At 37.0% G+C, this 22734-nt stretch overlaps 1 protein-coding gene across 2 annotated transcripts in view; it reads right to left on the bottom strand.

The window, feature by feature from the left end:
• Positions 1 to 22734, bottom strand: part of PPME1 (protein phosphatase methylesterase 1) — a 76948-nt gene that overhangs the window by 26989 nt on the left and 27225 nt on the right. For both annotated transcript variants that reach the window (XM_081239107.1, XM_081239108.1), the window contains exons 2-5: positions 16087 to 16180; positions 15034 to 15126; positions 5132 to 5189; positions 4633 to 4684 (exon numbers count right to left, since the gene is read on the bottom strand). In XM_081239107.1, coding sequence (XP_081095233.1) covers positions 4633 to 4684; positions 5132 to 5189; positions 15034 to 15126; positions 16087 to 16180 — 297 coding nt within the window. The remainder of the gene's footprint in view (positions 1 to 4632; positions 4685 to 5131; positions 5190 to 15033; positions 15127 to 16086; positions 16181 to 22734) is intronic.

The raw sequence follows: 22734 nt of genomic DNA, 5'->3' as shown, positions 1-22734 counted from the left end.
TTTAAGGCTAAAATTTTTGGTTCATAACAGAAATGAGTAAAATAAAAGGATGCTATGAAAGATTATCTAGTCAGTAACTGGATGTACCACAATTTTGGTAGATGACTTCTAGGGGGATTCTATCATATTTATTAATACTAGCTCATTTCCTGAGAAGCAGTATAGCATATCACAGACATAACAGAAAAAGGAGTATCAGAGTAACTCAAATCTTGGCTCTTCTACTTTCAGTGGAGTTGCATTTTATGTAAGGTTTAGGTTCTGAAGTTGATGTCAAAGGCAAAAATCATGCTGTCAGTGCTACTTGAAAACCCCTCTAATTGCCCATTAAGATGCCCATTTTGAGATGTTTGTTTCACAGAATGATTGAACTCAGAAACAATATAAATGTTTTATTGCTTCAGCTATTTCAGCAAGAAACCAACTTGTTGGCTCTTCTGATTCTTAGTAATTATCTTCATCTATTATAGAAGTTTTAATCATTTATTTTCTTTTTAACGTTTTGTGTGAGTTATCAACTTATTGTCTCTTAGCTCTCATGCACCCTTTATTTCATGTTCTGCAAAATTGGATGAGGCCTTTAGATATTTTTCCTTTGCCAGCCAGCAAGATGTTAAGCGATGCCAATAGAGGGCAAAGGAGAGATACTGCAGAAAAAGAGGGTTTTGTTCCTGGTTTGCACTGACTCCACAAGCTCCTGTAGTTTGTCTAGCACCCAAGACCTGAAGCACACACAGCTTCCCCAGGGCCCAGCTCCTGCAACACAGGAGGTGTCTCCAAGCACTCCATCCCTCCATCCCCAATGTTCCTTTATCCCCTCTAGCTTTTTTTTTTTTGTAGTAGGACTCATCCATTTATTAAGTCATTGTCTGTTGAGTTTCTACACAGGCCAGGTACTGTGGCAGGTCTGGGGGTACAGTGGTAAAAAGGGCCGACAAGTCCCCTTCTTCGTGGAACTTACATTTGCAGGAAGGGGAAGTGAGCAAAGCGGTACTGAAAATCCAAGTATAAACTGGGATAAAACTATGAAGGAGGGGTATAGGGAGCTGTTCGAACCTAATGGGAGGTTCATCTTTGTTTTTGTTTTTTTTAACATCTTTTTTTTTTTTTTTAACGTTTAGAATAAGTTTTTTTTTTGTTTTTTTTGTTTTTGTTTTTTGCGGTACGCAGGCCTCTCACCATTGTGGCCTCTCCCGTCGTGGAGCACAGGCTCCGGATGCACAGGCTCAGCAGCCATAGGCTCACGGGCCCAGCCGCTCCGTGGCATGTGGGATCCTCCCGGACCGGGGCACGAACCCGTGTCTCCTGCATCGGCAGGTGGATTCTCAACCACTGCACCACCAGGGAAGCCCCTCTTTCTTTTTTTCTTAACATCTTTCTTGGAGTATAATTGCTTTACAATGTTGTTAGTTTCTGCTGTATAACAAAGTGAATCAGCTATACGTATACATATATCCCCATACCTCTTCCCTCTTGGGTCTCCCTCCCATCCTCCCTATCCCACCCATCTAGGTGGTCACAAAGCACAGAGCTGATCTCCCTGTGCTATGTGGCTGCTTCCCACTAGCTATTTTACATTTGGTAGTGTATATACGTCCATGCCACTGTCTCACTTCGTCCCAGCTTACCCTCCCCGCTCCCTGTGTCCTCAAGTCCATTCTCTATGTCTGCGTCTTTATTTCTGTCCTACCCCTAGGTTCTTCAGAACCATTTTTTTTTGAGATTCCATATATATGTGTTAGCATATGGTATTTATTTTTCTCTTTCTGACTTACTTCACTCAGTATGACAGACTCTAGGTCCATCCACCTCACTACCAATAACTCCATTTTGGGTTTTTTTTATGGCTGAGTAATATTCCATTGTATATATGTGCCACATCTTCTTTATCCATTCATCTGTCGATGGACACTTAGGTTGCTTCCATGTCCTGGCTGTTGTAAATAGTGCTGCAGTGAACACTGTGGTACATGTCTCTTTTTGAATTATGGTTTTCTCAGGATATATGCCCAGTAGTGGGATTGCTGGGTCATATGGTAGTTCTATTTTTAGTTTTTTTTTAAGGAACCTCCATGCTGTTCTCCATCGTGGCTGTATCAATTTACATTCCCACCAACAATGTAAGAGGGTTCCCTTTTCTCCACACCCTCTCCAACATTTACTGTTTGTAGATTTTTTGGTGATGGCCATTCTGACTGGTGTGAGGTGTTACCTCATTGTAGTTTTGATTTGCATTTCTCTAATGATTAGTGATATTTAAGCATCCTTTCATGTGTTTGTTGGTCCCTTCTAGATTTATTGAAGTATAATTGGTATATTAAAAATGGTGCATAATTGGGACTTCCCTGGTAGTGCAGTGGTTAAGAATCTGCCTGCCAATGCAGCGGACACAGGTTTGAGCCCTGATCCGGGAAGATCCCACATGCTGCGGAGCAGCTAAGCCCGTGTGCCACAACTACTGAGCTTGCGCTCTAGAGCCTGCAAGCCACAACTACTGTGCCCGTGTGCACAACTACTGAAGCCCACGCACTACAGCCAGCTCTGCAACGAGAAGCCACCGCAATGCGAAGCACTCGCACCACAACGAAGAGTAGCCCCCGTTCACTGCAACTAGAGAAAGCAGCAACGAAGACCCAAAGCAGCCAAAAATAAATAAATACAAAACAACAACAACAACAACAACAACTGTAGGCATTATGTTGTACAGCAGATCTCTGGAACCACCCCCAATATTTTTGTTGCAAAGTGCCACTGGTGAGATACCTCCTGTGAACAGCTTCTCCTGCACCCTGAAGGGCAGATTTCGCCATGTAACATAGTATCCAAGTGACTTCTCTGCCTTCAGTAAGCCACCACTGTGCCTTCTCCAACAAGGTCTAGATCTCAACCTCTTCCACTCAGGTTCCATCTCAGTCTGAGGGGAAATATGAAGTGGCTGCTTCTTACATCTGCTATTCCTAGTCTATACTTCTCTCTGTTTTTCAAGTTTTTTTCCAGCTTTCTCAGATATAACTGATAAGTAAAATTGTAATATATTTAAAGTATACGATGTGATGATTTGACATATGTATACACTGTGACATGATTCCCACAATCAAGTTAATTAACCCTCTATTCTTTACTTCTTACTAGCCAATTCCTCATTAGTCCAATCCCGTTACAGTTAACAAATCTTTATATTAAACTTTCCTTGTTTAAATTACTGTGTGGTTTCTCTCTCCTGATTGTCCCAGACTGATACATTATTAGGCAATGTTTCCTTAAGGTTATCAATTAATTCTTTAATTTCTTCTTGAATGTCAGTCAAGCCATCATCACCCTTGTCTGGCTGCCTGGCCACTTAGATGATGTATTTCACTTTTTTGTCAACAGTCAAGAAACGCTTTAAAAATTATTCACAAATCTTTCTATAGGTATCACTAACAAGCTTGATTATTTTGGGCTTTATTGTTCTCACATTACAAAGGAACAACTGAGGGAGCAGATTCTTGGCTCTCTTTTCATGGTTTCTCAGGCACATGTTTATTGAGTGGAATGGTCCTCCCACAGTGTTGTTTCTCTCTCTCTGCCAAGCACTATGGTTGAATGATCACAATTCTGGTCTATTAACTGTGTGACCTCAGGCAATTATTCAACCCATCTGAGCCAATTTTCTCATTGGTAAAAAAGCGATAATATTTACACTACAGACTAATTAAAATAATTAATTTATTCTTAACAAATGTTTAATTTACACTTAATGAAGCACATAAATAGCACCTACTATAACAATACAATTATGGTCACATGACTTTGGGTTCTGAAGGAAAAATAGTTTACTCATGGATTAAAGCTACTAAAGTAAAAAGGGACAAGATATTTTTGGTGCCAAAAATACACTTGAGAGAGCATGCATTAAGCACATGAGAGAGTACGTACTAAAAGCAGGGTAGTTGGAAAAATCCTGTTTACAATATAGAATAGTGGTCTCCAAACACCAGTCATGGGACTGGCTGCATCAGATTCCTTTATAGAAATTTATCAAAATCTAAATGCCCAGACCCACTGGTAGAAGCACTAATTCAATAGGTCTGGGGTAGGGCCAAATCATCTGTACTTTAATCACTCCTCAGATGATTCTGATGAGTGGCCAGGTTTGAGAGCCACTGCATGTGCTATACTCATCTTTTACTTTGAGGCCCAGGGTATAATCAGTTATTCTTTAATATCCTGTTTTTGTCTCACTATAACGCTTGACAAAGAATGTGGGCAGGATATCTTAAGAACGTCTTACAGAGCCTTCTGTATACAACTACTTTTCAAGCATGGGTCCCCAGTAGATAATCAGATTCTATTCAACTCTGTCAACAGAAGAAAACTTTTCAAAAGCCAACATAAACTAAACTGTGCCTTGAAGAATTTTCAAGTGCTTTAAGTGATGACCATCACACTGAATATACCAAGGAAGATGGAGGTTTCTTTCAAGATTAAATAGTAAAGAAACACCAGATATAGAGGAAAGAGAAAAGAAGTAAAATTTTCTCTGTGTTATTTGTTGTTCAACAATCTCACCAGGAGAGTGATAAAGATATACTATTATTTATAATAGTAATGGAAGCCAGGTGATTGTATAAACAGTATTAGATTACTTACTTTGCCATGGTTTCTGCAGACAGGTCTTCAGAATTCTTGACTTTTGTTTCACCTAAAAAGAAAATATTTAAAAAATAAAATTCCCATGAAGATAAATCATAAAAGCAAGAGTATTTGCTTTCAAAAATCACACCTTGGGATAATGAAATGGGAATTTTATAATGGTATATGATGGGCATAGCAAGGATTTTCTGTTACAGACATATCTTTATAGTTGGCCATCTGAAGAAGGATAATTACAGTAGCAAAGATTTTTCCACATTCCTCATACATCACCAGCATCAGAATTTGGTTACGTTAGTGGACATTTTCTTAGCTTAACAACAATATATATGTATATGTGTGTATAAAAATATTTATAAAAACTGAAAGCTAGGACTTCCCTCCAAATGCACAAATGAACAGCCCAGGCCACAATGAAATCTGTAATATTTAACACTATTCAAAGGGCTTGGCAAATATATCATTGAGTCAGTGACTAATTAAGAACTTCACTCACCATGACCTCGAAGATCCAAAGCCACAATCCTACATTGAACCCTACTAATGATTGCTGCCTAGGAGGAAGAGGAAAAGGAAAAGTATTCAGATACATCTGGGTTAGCAAATCTTTCCCCATTACCAATGATAACTTTGTCAGATGAACTGCCATCAGAATTCAAGGATCTCAAGAGAATCAAGAGACTTTCCACTTTAAAGCAAAATTTTAAAAATAATGATTCTCTGCTTTTTGTGTGCACATTCTGGTTATATCCCAACTTCAAAATATGGCTTTCTCCACCTAAATCCCTCTTTAAAACTTAACTCTTCCTAGCTTTTCATAAAACAGAATATGCACCTTTATACAATGACCCTCTGAGCTCTGCTATTACTTATGATTTTCATCCATACTCACTGGTTATCTTTTCCCTAATCTGGAAGGGAAATTCTCTAGATAAGGACCATGAGTCAGGTTTATATCTAGGCTCAGGATATCACACAAATGTGACACTCAGATCATGAAATAACCTTGAAAGCAGCACAAGTCATGAAATCTACCAAAGATTCACTTAAGACAGAGCAGGAGTACACATAAGTTTGTACCAGTTAAACAAAAATATATTGAAAAAGAAATAATATCATGAGGAAGTATAATTTCAGAGGTTTAAACAAACCTGAAATAATTGAGGATCTTCTTCCTCAAATGAACTATTTTCTTTGACAATAATATATCACAATTAGTGTTAGTAAATGTCATCAACAGTTTTTTAACTTTTAAGAATAAGATAGGAAAACTATCTAGGCTAACTCTTACATTTTATGAATGAGGAAACTGAAGTCAAGAGAAAGGAAATTATTTGCTCAGGGTCATGCAACTAGTAGCAAAAATAAGACCAGAATCAAGGTAAGTTACTAACATAACAGTCAATGTATACCATAAAACAAATCAGAGCTCTTAAATCACATTTTCCCCTCATTTTATTTTTAACTGATTAAAACATTTTGAATATATTCACATTATAAAAATGTTGAAAATTTAGAAAATAAGAGAGGAGAAAAAACTCCTCTGATTTGCCATCCATATGTCATCTCTTTGGATATTTCCTATGATCATTTTCCCCAGCTCTGTCAAAATATTATTGATTTATAACATGTAAGTTTAAGGTGTTCAGTGGGATAATTTGATATATGTGTATATGCAAAATGGTTACCGCAATAATCTCCATCCCCTCACATAATTACCATTTGTGTGTGTGGGGGGGGACACAACATTTAAGATCTACTCTCTTAACAATTTTCAAGTATTAATACTGTATAATTAATTACAGTCACCGTCCTATACATTAGATCCCCAGAACTAATTCATCTTATAGCTGGGAGTTTGTATCCTTTCCCCGACATCTCCCCATTTCCCCCACCTCCCACCCCTTGACAACCACCATTCTAATCTCTATTTCATGAATTCAGCGTTTTTAGATTCCACATATACATTTTAGATTCCACAATAACATTATTTGTCTTTCTCTTATTTCACCTAGCATAATGCCCTCAAGGTCCTCCATGTTATTGCAAAAGGCAGGATTCCCTTTTTCATGGCTGAATATTCGTGTGTGTGTGCGCGTGTGTGCGTGTGTGTGTGTGTGTGTGTGACATTATCTTTATCCATTCATCCACTGATTGATGCTTAGGTTGTTTCCATGTTGCGGTTATTGCAAATGACATTGCTGTGAACATGGAGGTGCAGGTATCTCTTCAAGATCATTTTTTCATTTCCTGATGATATACAGAAGTGGAATTGCTGGATCTTATGGGAGTTCTATTTTTAATTTTTTGAAGAAACTCCATACTGTTTTCCTTAGTTTGGCTACACCAATTTACATTCCCATCAACAGTGCAGAAGGGTTCCTTTTTCTCTACATGCTCATCAACACTTGTTTCTTGCCTTTTTAATAGCCATTTTAATAGGTGTGAGGTGATATCTCATTGTGGCTTTGATTTGCATTTTCCTGATGATTAGTGATAGTGACCATCTTTTCATGCACCTGGTGGCCATTTGTATGTCTTCTTTGGAAAAATGTCTATTCAAGTCTTTTGTCCACTTTTAAATTGGTTTTTTTTTTTGCTATTGAATTGTATGAGTCCCTTATATATTTTGGATATTAATCTCTTATCAGATAAATTGTCTGCAAATATTTTCTCCCATTCTGTAAGCTGCATTTTTATTTTGCTGACTTTTTCTTTTTTTTTTCTGTGCAGAAGCTTTTTAGTTTGATGTAGTCCCAACTTATTATTGCTTTTGTTGCTTGCACTTTTGGTGCCATATCCAAAAATCACTGCCTTGTTTTCTTTCAGTAGTTTTATAGGTTCTGGTCTTACATTTAAGTCTTTAATCCATTTCAAGGTAATTTTTGTGAGTGATGTAAGATAGGGGTCTAATTTCATTCTTCTAGATGGAGTTATTCAGTTTTCCCAACACCATTTATTTTAGAGATTATCTTTTCCTCATTGAGTCTTCTTGGATCCCTTGTCAATTATTAGTTGATTGTATATGTGTGGGTTTATTCCTGAGGTTTCAATTCTGTTCCATTGGCCTATGTTTCTATTTTCATGCCAGTACAATATTATTTTGACTACTATAACTTTGTAATAAAGTTTGAAATCAGGAATTGTGTCTCTAGCTTTGTTCTTTCTCAGGATTGCTTTGGCTACCTGGGGTCTTTTGTTGTTCCACAGAAATTTTAGGATTGTTTTTTCTATTTCTGTGAAAAATGTCATTGGAATTTTGAAAGGGATTGCATTGAATCTGTAGATGGCTTTGTGTAGTACAGACATTTTAACAATATTAATTCTCATGATCCATGAACATGGGCTATCTGTTTGTGTCTTCTTCAATTTCTTTCATCAATGTCTTATAATTTTCAATGTACAGATCTTTCACCTCCTTGGTTAAATTTATTCCTAAGCATTTTATTTATTTATTTATTTATTTGCAGTACGTGGGCCTCTCACTGTTGTGGCCCCTCCCGCTGCAGAGCACAGGCTCCAGACGCGCAGACTCAGTGGCCATGGCTCACGGGCCCAGCCGCTCCGCGGCATGTGGGATCCTCCTGGACCGGGGCACAAACCCGTGTCCCCTGCATCGGCAGGCAGACTCCCAACCACTGCGCCACCAGGGAAGCCCAGCATTTTATTTTTTGATGCTATTGTAAATGGGATTGTTTTCTTTCTTTTCCAGATAATTCATTGTTAGTGTATTTAATCATATTTTAAAAATCACCTAGAAAATCAAGTCTGTTTCTACTTCCATTATAACTAAATGAATATCTTTAAAGAGAACAAAGGACTAAAATTCTAATATACTTTGCTATTTGCTCCTGAAAGCTGATTTACAGGAGTTATTTAATGCATTATGGTGGTACTAAAGCTTTCAATGCCAAAAACAAATCTGTATTTTGGAAATAAAATTAAGTGGCAAAGATATTGTCAAATTTGCCTGATTGCTCTACTTAAAAAAAAAAAAAAGGTAAAACTAGGTCCACAGAACAGCAACAAAATATTCATTTGAAGGCAGTAAATGTCAATTCCAATTTTAAATTGAAAGCAAGAATTCAAAATCTTATGTGCCTGTCAGAAAACACTGACAATAATACTAAAAACAGATTTTCCACTCACTTACTTAACAAATCTAAAGTACATCTGCTAAAAGTCTGACACCAATTGAGTAATGGGGTTACAGTATGAAAAAGACAGTCAATGTTCCTGCTCCCATGATGTTTACATTCTAGTTTGGTGAAGGAAGACTAGTAATCAATAAATGAGCAAAGTAAATTCAGAAAGTAATACATTTTATAGATAATGAAAAATTGTGAGAGCATGTTTATGGAGGGTAGCCACTCTAGATCTTGCTTCAAATAGTACAACTTTGCCACTTCTGGAATGGTTGAGTAAAAAGCAGCTATTTAAGAGCTAGACTTATCCAACCATTTTCTCAATAGAAGTTGTGGTGTTAGTAATAACAGCAACAACAGTAGAATGTAATTTTTATTAAATCTTACTATGTATCAGGCACCAATCTAATTGCTTCAAATGAATTATCTAACTTTCTCCTCACAACTCTTTTATTTAGATACAATTTTCATCATGTTACAAGTGAGAACATTTTACAGAGAGGTTTGGTAACTTGCCCAGAGTCAAACAGCTAATAAGTGGTGAGGCCAAAATTAAAATCCAAACAGCCTGATTCCAGGTGGTTCACAACCCTGGCTGCATAACAGAATCACATAAGGAGCTTCAGGAAATACTGCTACCAAGGTACTAATCCACCAGAAATTCTGATTTAAGTGATCTGGGTAGGGGTCCAGGATATCAACGCATTTTAGCATTCCCCAAGTGATTCTAACGTACAAAGTTTAGCCTAGCTCTAGAGTAGAGAATAAGAGTCAAGACTGGAAGTTAGGTCTGGGTATTCTGTACCACTTTATTATCTCACTAAATTATCTCCCTGAGAAGTAGGCTGGGAAAATATTAGCCCAAATTTTGTTGCTGACAAAACAGGTTCTGAGAGGTATTGGTGAAGGTGTGGAGAAATAGGTATCCTCACAGACACATAAAATCCTCAAACTTTATAATGCTGGCTAATCTGATAAGTGAAAAGTGGTATTCTTTTATTTTAGTTTATATTTTACTCATTAATAGTAAGGTAGAGATATGGGGATATATGTATATGTATAACTGATTCACTTTGTCATAAAGCAGAAACTAACACACCATAGTAAAGCAATTATACTCCAATAAAAACGTTAGAAAAATAGTAAGGTAGACCTATTTTTTATAAGTTTATCAGTTATTTATATTTCCTCTTCTGTGAACTACCACGTCATATCTCTTGCTCATTTTTCTACCGGATTATCTTTTTCTTACTGCTTTTTGGGAGTTTTTTTTTTTTTTTTTAATGTTTATTTATTTGGCTGTGTGGGGTTTTCGTTGCGGCACGCAGGCTCTTCATCGCGACACACAGGTTTCTCTCTAGTTGTGGTGCGCAGGCTCTAGAGAGCGCAGGCTCAGGAGTTGCAGCGTGCGGGCTCTCTAGTTGTGGCACATGGGCTCCAGAGCGCGCAGGCACAGTAGTTGCAGCGTGTGGGCTCCAGAGCACGTGGGCTCGCGGGCTCTCTAGTTGTGGCACGCAAGCTCTAGAGCACACAGGCTTAGTTGCCCCACAGTGTGTGGGATCTTAGTTCCCCGGCCAGGGATCAAACCTGTGTCCCCTGCATTGGAAGGCGGATTCTTAACCACTGGACCACCAGGGAAGTTCCGGTAGTTTTTTTTAATATAATGAAACTGTTAACTCTTTGTCTGTTATTCTTATTGCACGTATTCCAAATACTTTTTACCTAGCACATAGCTTGTGTTTTAATTTTAAGATATCTTGTCTAGTAGGAGTTTTTCATTTTGGTAAAGTTGAATTTATCAACCTTTCTTTTATGGCTTTTTCTTCTTCTGGCTGCTCCAAGGTCATATATGAATGTTCTTACAGTTTGTTTTTTAAATTCAGTAGTTTAATCCATTTGGGTTTTTTTTATATTAACTTATTTTTAAACATGGGCCTATTTCTTGATTCTTTCTGCCAATAACCATACTATTGATAGAGTTTTAGAATATGTTCTGATATATGAGAGGGCAAGTCCCTTCCCTCTTGCTCTTTTTCAAAATTATCTCAGCAATCACTGGGCATTTATTCTGTGTGAATTTTAGAGTCTCATGAAAAATCCCATTGAGATTTAGGGGAGTTAGATTCATACAGGAACATGATTTATTTCTCTATTCAGGTTTTCCTTTACACTCTTCTGTATTGTTTCCTCCATAAATGTCTTATAAGTTAAAACAAATAAGACTTATTCCCAGTTATTTTATAGTTTTGTCACTTTTATGGATAGAATAATTTTTCCTCTTATATTTCCAAATCTAGTAACTGCTAATATTTAGGAAAAGTAGATTTTTTAATATTTACTTTGTAAACTATGGCTTCACTAGTAGTTTGCCAGTTGATTTTCTTTGGTTTTCTAGAGAGACAGTATTTACAAGTAATGACAGTTCTCACTCTTTTCAAAACTTTAAAACTCATTTTTCCTTCTTGTTTTATTGTTTGGCTAGAAGCTCCAGTATACTGTTGAAAATAGCAGCCCTATCTTGTCTCTGACTTTAAAAGTGTCTGTTTTACCACTAGGTATATTTATGTAATTTTCTGGTATATAAACTTAATAAAGTTAAGAAAGTTTTTCATCTATTCCTAATTGCCAAGAGTTTTCAACATACTGGGTGTTGTACTTGATCAAGTCCTTTTTTCGTATCAAATGAGGCGAGAGATTAATTACACTGATAGATTTTCTAATGCTGGACCATTCTCACATTCCTGGGATAAAACCTAGTTGGTCAATGTATTACTATTTTACTACACTACTGGAGTCGACCTGCTGTTATTTTATTTAGGACTTTGCATCTATTTTATAACCGAAATTGGCTCACAGTTTTCTTGCAGTCTTTGCCTGGTTTTGGTATTAGACTGATGTTACCTTCACAAATGAATTGGGTAACTTAAAACAGTACTACTCTAAGTAGTATTTTTACATGGTGAAAAATTTTAATTAAACTTTCTCCTTTGGAGAAGAAACTAACATTCCATAAAATATCAAATATTTAGAATTAAGTAATGAAAGAGACAACCCTTTAACTAGTCTCGCTGTCTCCATTTGTGTCTCCTGCCCAACCCATCATCTATACTAGCATCCTGATTATTCTAAAGCTCTTCAATGACTTCCCATTGCCTAAAACAGCAATACTCAATTACACAAGTAGGTAGATGTGTATCATAATGCTCAGTTTCCCAGAACTTTACAATCTCGGTGTGTTTGCAATTGTTTCAAGCAAATCAGACTTTCGATACCCCTTCTCTAATTTTAACATGCCTAAAATACGTTTATGGACAGGAGAAGCTTTGTGTTTAAAAATAGCTCCCTCTATTACCCTGAACTAAAGGATAGGGGTGCAATTCCCTAGCCAGGCATACAAGGCCCTCCCATAATTTTGTTCCTGTGATCTCTCTAGTCACCTCTTCCCCTGCTCCCTACCCTTATACTTTATACTCGAGCTACTTATAACTTCCAAAACATACTTCACTGTTACACTCTTCACTGCCTTTGTACTCATCTCTCCTTGAAATGCCTCTCTACTAATCTAACTTCTATTCAGTCTTTAAAGCCCAGATGTCCCTTCTCTTATGAAACTTTCTTTAATCTCCCCCCTCAACCATCATCAGAGTTAATAATTCCCTCCTCTGTTACTTTTGTATCTTGTACATAGATGCTATAAACTCATCTAACAACTGAGTGCTTTTTTAAAAAAAATATTTATTTATTTATTTGGCTGCATCGGGTCTTATTTGTGGCGCACTGGCTCCAGAGTGCGTGGGCTTCATTGCCCTGTGGCATGTAGGATCTTAGTTCCCTGACCAGGGATCTAACCTGCATCCCCTGCATTGGAAGGCGGATTTTTAACCACTGGACCACCAGGGCAGTCCTGACAACTGAGTGCTTGAGTCAAGCACTTTATCAAGAACCTCATATCTTTTGTTCATTCTCATAACCACTCTATTAACTAGGTAGTATTATATCCATTTTACAAATTAAGAAACTAAAGCATGATAGATTAAGTTGTGTTGAGATTCAAATCCCAGTCAGTCTGAGATAAAAGCTTCTTAAAATTTTTGCTGTATTATCTATATATATGTGTTATCTCCATTTTTCCTATTTTCCCCATTAGACTTAAAACATCATATAAAAACAAGAGGATACATTTAATTCTCCAATGTATCTATAGCACCTAGCATAATGCCTGGCACAAAGTAGCGGTTTAAGTATTTGCTGATTGGCTGATCTTATTAAAGAGTGAACTCTCATTTCTCTGTCCTTAGTAACCCAGCACAAAACCTGAAATACAGAATACATTCATAAATATTTGCTAACATGAACTGAATTAACTGGGAAAAGAAACAGGCATCAGCAGATACTACAGATTCAATTCTTGGCTTCAATCAGTTCATACTTGGTTGGTCCCAGGTCCTTCAGAGGTACCAAAATTGAAAAGGACTGAAGGCTGATTTTCACTACTTTTAAAAGTTTACTATTGATACTATAGTTGCTACATTAGGAACAGCCACATGTTGCTGTTACTTGTTCACTCAAAAAACATTCCTTGGCTTCCCTGGTGGCGCAGTGGTTGAGAGTCCGCCTGCCGATGCAGGGGACGCGGGTTCGTGCCCCAGTCCGGGAGGATCCCACGTGCTGCGGAGCGGCTGGGCCCGTGAGCCATGGCCGCTGAGCCTGCGCGTCCAGAGCCTGTGCTCCACAACGGGAGAGGCCACAACGGTGAGAGGCCCGTGTACCGCAAAAAAAAATATCCCTTGAGTATACAGTACGTTCCCAGAATAAATAAACCCTGGCCATTGCCTCCAAAAAAACTCACAATCTAGTTGAGGGATGTAAATGACTAAAGCCATGCTACTAAGGACTTGAAATGTGGCTAGTCCAAACTGAGATGTGTTATAAGTATAAAATACACACTGGATTTCAAAGACAGTATAAAAAATAATGTGAAATATCTCAACAGTAATTTTTATATTGATTATCTGTTGAAATTATAATATTTGGGGTACAATGGATAAAATAAAATATATATTAAAAATTATTTCACATGTTTCTTTTTACCTATTTAATGTCCCTACTAGGAAATTTAAAATTACATGTGTGGCTCACATTATATTTCTACCGGATAACACAGGTCTAGAGACATCAAAGAGTCTAGCACTTACGGGCAAATCATACAGCTACATTCCACAGTAAGAGAAAGGAAGTTGCAAACAAGACAAGGGCCAAATCATTCAATAATTTAATAATGGTTAAGTAAGTGCCTATGTGTCAAGAACTGTTTCAGGAATTTGGGAAACAAAGAAGTAAGACATTATCCCTGTTCTCAAGGAATTCATTGTCTAATAGAAGACACGAGAAGGGACCTTTATACTTAATTCCAATAATCCTGCTGCCAGGAACAAAATGGTATATTCAGGGCCCTCCTCAACTCCACAGCTATCTGGCTCCAGGTATATAGTGCTGCATTCCCACTTGCTCCCACTTTCTGTCCTTCAGACTCACTAGTGGTAAGTAGAAGACATATGTATATCTGCTTGATACACACAAGAAGAGATGACAATTTCATTTTAGATAGGAATGTTGCCAGTATCTTCCTCAACAGTATCTCCCCTTATATATGGGCTACCCTACCCCAGAGTCAAGAATATTGGGAAGATCTACAACTGGCAGTATTCACATAGACACATATTCTGTACTCTAGACCAGGGTATCATCAACCAAATATTACTTCCTAGTAGCTCACTAGTACCATTAAAATATAAACATTATTTAAAAAAGAAGGAACACTTTCCAAATATATACGGGACATTTTGATGTGTTAAGTACTATAGCAGGCTCTATTAGGGAGACAAAGGACAGACATTATCTCTATCGAAAGCACCCAAAAAGACTGCCTGCTTATCCATTACTTAAATCACTGAGACACAGTCCCCCACTTTGGAGAATTCCATCCCCTTCATCCCAGTGCAATATATATAGAACATTTTATAAACTGAAGAATTCATGTGCTAAAGCTCACTCCAGTTAAAATCCTCTAGTTTAAAGAACACATGATTTTGGACTACGATGATAAATGTTTGAAATCGACTTACATTCCTAACCATCTTATATGAAGCTAAGTGAGTGAGCACAGAAGAAAGTTGGGCTAGTCAAATTCATCCCCAAGTAAATAATGATTGTGCTAACTAACATTAACTTCCACTATCAACTGCTTACTTACCGTGAACACAGCCCAAGAAAGGGCAGAATGGCCTCCTCCATGCAGAAGAAGTAGGACTGGACCCTCTGAGCCACTCTTGTAAACTCGAAAAGTGTATGAATAGTTAAAGATAACATATCTAAGCTTTTGCTCACTGAAGTTTTTGATTACTTAGTCATAATGACTGGATCAGAAAACTCAGTCAGGACCAAGCTATAAGCAAAGCTACAGACTTCCAAACCTAAGAGACACTTAAGTAGAAGTTTCTGAGACACCAAACCTGTTTTTGAGGCATGGAGCCAGTATGACCACGTTTTTTTTCCCACTTTTTTTTTTAATTATTATTTTTTATTTTGACCGTACCACATGGCTTGTGGGAACTTAGTTCCCTGACCAGGGACTGAACCCAGGCCCTCCACAGTCAAAACGCTGAGTCCTAACCACTGGACCGCCAGGGAATGCCCATCACCACTTTTTCAATGGGAAAAAAAACTATTCCCTTTGCCCTAATGGGGACACAGTCCCTGGTTTCTAGACGCTAAACTGGTTCAACTCACTTGACTCATGAAACCTTCCCCTCAAAATCTGGGCCCTCAAAAGATATATCAGTTTTAAGAATTTAATTCTTAATCCCTTCCCCATGCATGAGACAATTATAGCCAAATAAGATATTGGCACAGTCTTACAAGAAATATTCCATGTTGTACAAGGAACAGGTAGAGAATGAAAATGAAATAAATAGCAAGGGGCTTCCCTGGTGGCGCAGTGGTTGAGGGTCCGCCTGCCGATGCAGGGGACACGGGTTCGTGCCCCGGTCTGGGAGGATCCCACGTGCCGCGGAGCGGCTGGGCCCGTGAGCCATGGCTGCGGAGCCTGCGCGTCCGGAGCCTGTGCTCTGCAAGGGGAGAGGCCACAGCAGTGAGAGGCCCGCCTACCACAAAAAAAAAAAAAAAAAAAAAAAAAAAAAAAAAAAAGAAATAAATAGCAGGAATAAAGAACATTTTAGAAACTACACAAATCTTCTTAGACAACGTTATAAGCCTACTAAAGAATAAGCCATTTTACAAAGGATATATCCTTGCCAGTTTCATTCTCTACTTCTACATCTTCCATGGATTCAAAGTACTGACTCCACGGAACAGGAGAAAAGTCCCGCTTCCTTCCAGGGCTAAGGGAAAAGAAAGAGAGAGATTTCAAGTAAAAAATAGTTATGCATGAAAAGGTAAAATCTTCATCAACAAATATTAAACGTAAATCTGAAATGAAAATAGCAAGATATTTTCTCGTAAAGATATGAAGAGTTTTCATACACAAAGTATTACATTAAACTGTTTTAAAAAGCTCAAATACGTATAAAATTTAAGGATTTTAAGAAATTCATTAGTATGTTTTAATCATAAATATATTGTGTGTATATACACACAACAAAACCTGCTAGTTCTCTCACCTTGTTCTTGGCTATAGGCTCATTCCTATCCTCTCAATCCACTTTAATATTGTTCCTGCTACAATAATTTTTGGTCACTATTGTTTCTTCATACCTTTAATCCTTCACATTTTTTCATGCTTCTTTGTCATTTCCCAACCAATCAATATACAAGCTTCATAGAAGGCAAACTGTCCGTATCAATACCTTGAATTTCTGGGCATTTATCTGAAGAGAAGCTCACACAGAAGTGAAATGAGTTATCTATTCAATATAGCATTGCTTGTAATAAAAAAAAATTTGGAAATAACCTAAATATCAACAGGTGACTAATTAAAATAAATTTTGGTACACAGAGAAATAATATTTCATTGTAAAAAGAAGGAAGCAATTATATATTGATAAAATTCCTTATTTATGGATAAGATACACTGTTAAGTAAACAAAGAAACAAACATGATGCACATACTACCATTTGGGTAAAAATGAGAAACATGCATAAATGTAATTGTTTATATATATTTAGAATATCTCTGGACAAATACTGATATAACACTGATGGTAACCTGGGAGGGGAACTATGACTGGGAGGTGAGAGGGACAATTTTCATTGTACATCCCTTTCTATCTTTTGATCTTTGAACCATGTATTATTTTAAATTATTACTTACTGTTATTTTAAATTATTATATTAAACTATTTTGAAACAAAACAAAAATAATCGATAAATATCTGTTTACAACCTATGTCTTCAACCTTGGATGGAACACAAGAAAGAAACCCTGAGTCTTCCTCTATTTCCACACAGATTCTTTCCAGTAATGTAGGAAATTTAGAATTCCATCAGCAGCAAAACATTAACTCCTGCCTGACAACTTCTTGTATATGCTATGGGACCGAATTGAGAATATGTACAAGCATAATACAAAGCTACTTTTAAAAACTTAAGTTAATACAAAAGCACTCTAGGTTGACTATAATACTGGAAAGAATTACAGTGGGGCAGCTGGGCAGTAAGGAATGTATTCTCTCACCAGTCAAGTATTTATTGAATATCTACCTTCTACTAGGCATTGAAACAGGTGAGTAGGTCTCAATCCATGTAACAATAAAGTCACCTGGGGAGCTTTTAAAAATGCTGATGTTTGGATCTCACCTCTAGAAATTGATTTAAATGGTCTGGGATGTGGCCTAGGTACTGATCATTTTTAAAGTTCCCCAAGTTGAGAGAGAGGTGCTAGAAATACAAAGGTAGAGTATATGATTTGGAATGAGAGAGAAGTTCAAATTCCTCACAGTTCATACCATTTCCCTATAATTCCTAACACTTGCAGTATGGACTTGGGCAAATTCAAATTATCTAAATTCCTCCTGCCTTGGATTATAATCACTAAGTAAAATAAGATATCCTTTAAAATAATCTAATACATCTGGCATTTGGTAGTTGCTCAGTAAATGGGTAAACCTATCTTCTGATAGAAAAAGTCCCTCTGTGGAAGTAAACTACAACTTTAGCCTAGACCTATTTTTTGGTTTACTGGTTGCACTTGAATTCCTACTGCAAAACTAAAAGCAGACCTATTTTTTTTAGTCACTTATTTATTTATTTTTATTGAAGTATAGTTGATTTACAATATTATATTAGTTTCAGGTGTACAGCATAATGATTCAGCATTTTTGCAGATTATACTTCATTATAAGTTATTACAAAATAATGGCCATAATTTCCTGTGCTATACAATATATCCTTGTTGCTTATCTATTTTATACACAGTAGTTTGTATCTGTTAATCCCATACCCCTAATTTGTCCCTCCCCCTTCCTGCTCCCCTTTGGTAACCACTAGTTTGTTTTCTATATCTGTGAGTCTGTTTCTATTTTGCATATACATTCATTTGTATTATTTTTTAGATTCCATATATAAGTGATACCATACAGTATTTGTCTTTGTCTGACATTTCACTAAGCATAATATTCTCTAGGTTCATCCACATTGCTACAAATGGCAGAATTTCATTCTAAAAGCAGAACTCTTAATTCTACTTATCAGTCACTCACAAACTCATCTATGCATATACTAAAATTTGAGTACATATAACAATCATAACATAGTCTGCCAAACCTATTATAATAGATTCTAAGAATCCATGCATGAAATTTTGATGTCTAGAGCTAGGATATCGTAGTAATAGTACCTAACATTTACTGTACGCAACAGTGAGTCACTGTGCCAATTTACAGGCATGACTCTATTTAATTCTGACAAAACTTTGAGTTGTTTTTATCCCCATGTCTCAGATTAAAAAACAGATTTAGAGATACGAAGCAACTTGCCAAAGGTTCTACAACTACTAAGTAGCAGTGACAGGACTCAAATCCAGTTCCATCACTCTTCGAAGTCTCTGTTCTTTACTCCAATGCTACATTAATTCTCAGATTTTTTTTGTCTCTCACTCTCATTTATACTTCTGAAAAGTAATAAGGCTCTATGTAGGGCATATTATCAGAGGTTTCCTTTTCAGAGTCTAAATATGACTGACTTTGCCAAGGCCACAGAAACTTTCCAAGTTGGCCAGACACTAGTTAAAGAAAAATTACTGCCTACCATCAGAAATCATTCCTAGGAAAACAGCCTCCACTTCTAATCTTCATTTAAAAAAATTTTTTTTCAGGGACTACCCAACTTATACAACATATGAGTAATTCCCATTTAGTTAAAAAGCCAATAATCTATACCTCAAAATGTTGCTCCTACTCCCACGGAGATTTTTCTGGCATACTCCTAGCATCTGCATTTGAACACATAATTGTTTATACACTCCATGACTTCAGGAAATTTTGCACAAGGTTAGATAAGAAGTAGAATATGAATCTTTATATTCTAGTCAGAAAGAATACTCTGTATTTTAGAGATGAAGTTTTGGTTCTTTTAAAAAATAGTTTCTTATTCTTTTATGCCTAGCTACTTTATGGTCATTACAGCCTGTGTAGGCTCTTTTCAGTTATAATTTTTTATTTTATTATTTACTTATTTATTTAGCCACGCCACGTGGCTTGCAGGATCTTAGTTCCCAACAAGGGGTTGAACCTGGGCCACGGCAGTGAAAGCATTGAGTCCTAACCACTGGACCTCCAGGGAATTCTCTACTTATAATTGTTTTAAATGAATTAACTACTGACTTTTTTCTCCATGGAGTCATAATGAAAGAATTCTGAAATAAGAAAAGAACTTTCAAAAGCATAACAAGGTTAAGTTATACTTTAAAAATAAGGATTTATTCACCAAGAACCTATTATATCAGGCTTGTGACTGAGGTGGGGTGGTAGGAGATGCTGGGATTACCATAAAACTAGTGAGACAATGCCTCTGCTCTCACGAAGCTAATATCAAACACCTAAATATCTAACATAATGTACAGATAAATACTTTAAATAGCCTAAGAGGTACAGCTAAAGTGCTGTAAATGTTCAGAGGGAATAAAGATTACTTTCAGCTTGGGAAATAGAGACTTCAAAGAAAAAATAATATTTAAGCTATGCATTAAAGGACAAATAGAATTTGGACTGATGATGGAAGCAGGGAAACAGGGAGGGGTAAGGCAGACATTTCAGGGAGAGAGAAGGGCACAAATAAGCACCCGGTATGATGCCTGTCATGGGGATACTATTAAAAAACAAAGTAAAAAAATAAATGCAATAAGGTGGGAATAAGTACAGCAGTTTTGAAAACTAAGAGCTGATACAAGTAAAAGCAGATAGTGGAGAAAGAATAATAATAAAGTACAAAATATATGATCTTTTTCTGTTATTTCTGTGTTAGGGTCCCAAAAGCCAGATAGGGTTTGAATGGTATTGTAGAAAATGAGCAGCCAATAAAATGCACAGATTAAAGTATTTCAGAAAGATCAATGTAGTGAGAGGTACAAGATGGACTTGATTCTGGAAAACAATATGTTGCAATAACCTGGGTAGGAAAAGATGGGAGTATAGACTGACAATGGAATTTAAAAGGAGGAAAACACAGAAAGAACTTTCAAAAAGGCAATCAACAAATCTCAGGAATGTTCAAGATATGGAAGATGACTGACAGTAGAATCAAAGTCATTCTAAAGTTCTGAACTAATAGATGAATTATTAAGTCCAACAATTTATAAATAAAAATCTACTTTGGGGGACTTCGCTGGTGACACAGTGGTTAAGACTCAGTGCTCCCAATGCAGGCGGCCCAGGTTCAATCCCTGGTCAGGGAACTAGACCCAACATGCATGCTGCAACTAAGAGTTCACATGCCACAACTACGGAGCCCGTGTGCCGCAACTAACAAGCCTGCTGGCTGCAACTAAGACCCAGCACAACCAAATAAATAAGAAAAAAAATTATTAAAAAAATAATAAAAATCTACTTTGGGAGGTAAATGTATACAAAATTTTTGATGTCAGAAAAAAGTTTATTTCAAACCTAACAAAATAAATGTATCATTTCCTCCCATCTCCTGCTACCAGAGGAAGGAGTTCAGCAGCCAAGGAACAAAGTAGTACTATAAGAGACACACAAGAAATATGGCTTCTACCTAAACCACGTGAATCAAGTGCATTTATGGACCTTTTGCTATTCTCATAGACCCTGTTCGGAATCTGATGACCGATGAGCCTTCACTCTAGAAAAAAATGCATACATATATATTTTGTATACAATTCCCTGGCTTCAAGAAACCCATCTATGAATCTCAAATTAAGAACCCTTGGCCTGGGCTTCCCTGGTGGCGCAGTTGGTTGAGAGTCCACCTGCCGATGCAGGGAACACGGGTTTGTGCCCCGGTCCGGGAAGATCCCACATGTCGCGGAGCAGCTAGGCCTGCGAGCCATGGCCGCTGAGCCTGTGCAACCGGAGCCTGTGCTCCGCAACGGGAGAGGCCACAACAGTGAGAGGCCCACGTACCGGGGAAAAAAAAAAAAAAAAAAAGAACCCTTGGCCTAACATGAAAAGATGCTCATCATTGCTAATTATTAGAGAAAAGCAAATTAAAACTACAATGAGGTACCACCTCACACCAGTCAGAATAGCCATCATTAAAAAGTCTACAAATAATAAATGTTGGAGAGGGTGTGGAGAAAGGGAACCCTCTTACACTGTTGCTGGGAATGTAAATTGGGGCAGTCATTATGTAAAAGAGTATGGAAATTACTCAGAAAAGTAAAAATAGAGGTGCCATATGATCCAGCAATCCCACTCCTGGGCATATACCCAGACAAAACTATAGTATGAAAAGATACAAGCAACCCTATGCTCACAGCAGCACTATTTACAATAGTTAAGACATGGAAACAACCTAAATGTCCCTTGACAGATGAATGGATAACGAAGATGTGGTACACATATACAATGGAATATACTCAGCCATAAAAAGGAATGAAATAATGCCATTTGCAGCAACATGGATGGACCTAGAGATTATCATACTAAGCAAAGTAAGTCAGAAAGAGAAAGACAAATACCATATGATATCACTTATATGTGGAATCTAAAATACAACACAAATGAACATATCTATGAAACAGAAACAGACTCACAGACATAGAGAACAGACTTGTGGTTGTCAAGGGTGGGGGCCTGGGGGAGAAAAGGATTTTGAGTTTGGGATTAGCAGATGCAAACTAGTATATATAGGATGGATAAACAACAAGGTCTTACTGTATAGCACAGGGAACTATATTCAATATCCCATGATAAACCATAATGGAAAAGAAATGAAAATATATATATATTTATAATTGAGTGACTGCTGTACAGCAGAAATTAACACAACACTGTAAATCAACTATACTTCAAGAAAATTTTTTAAAAAGGAACCCTTGGCCTATATGTTGACCTTAACAATCTATTTCCAGCAGAAAGAGGAAAATTTTTAAAGAGGAAGAAAAGAATGAGGGGCTACTCCACCCTTAAAACTTTCTAAATCTAAATTAATTTTCCATTTGCTAGAGACTAAAGATTTGTTTTCATAACGCATTTCTGCCTTTATTAATTGTGTGACCTTGGGCAAGTCACTTAACTTCTCCAGGCCTGAGTTTCTTCATGTCAGATAGGGTTATAGCATCAGTTTTACACACTTTGTTATGAGGATTAAAGTAGTCTTCTTATCCCTTGGTTACCCTCAAATTAGCCTGTTCTATTTTTGTCATACAACTAGTCATTGTCTAAAATTAGTTTGTTCCTGTATTTGTTATTATCTTTCAGTCAATCCACCTAATTTGCTACTGTTTGAGATCCATGAGAGCAAGAATGTTCTCCATTTG

This window comes from Mesoplodon bidens (genome assembly GCF_964165515.1).
Source record: "Mesoplodon bidens genome assembly, chromosome: 7".
Classification (NCBI taxonomy): domain Eukaryota; kingdom Metazoa; phylum Chordata; class Mammalia; order Artiodactyla; family Ziphiidae; genus Mesoplodon; species Mesoplodon bidens.
The sequence above is the reverse complement of the archived record's forward strand: the minus strand, read 5'-3'. Positions and strand labels throughout refer to the sequence as shown.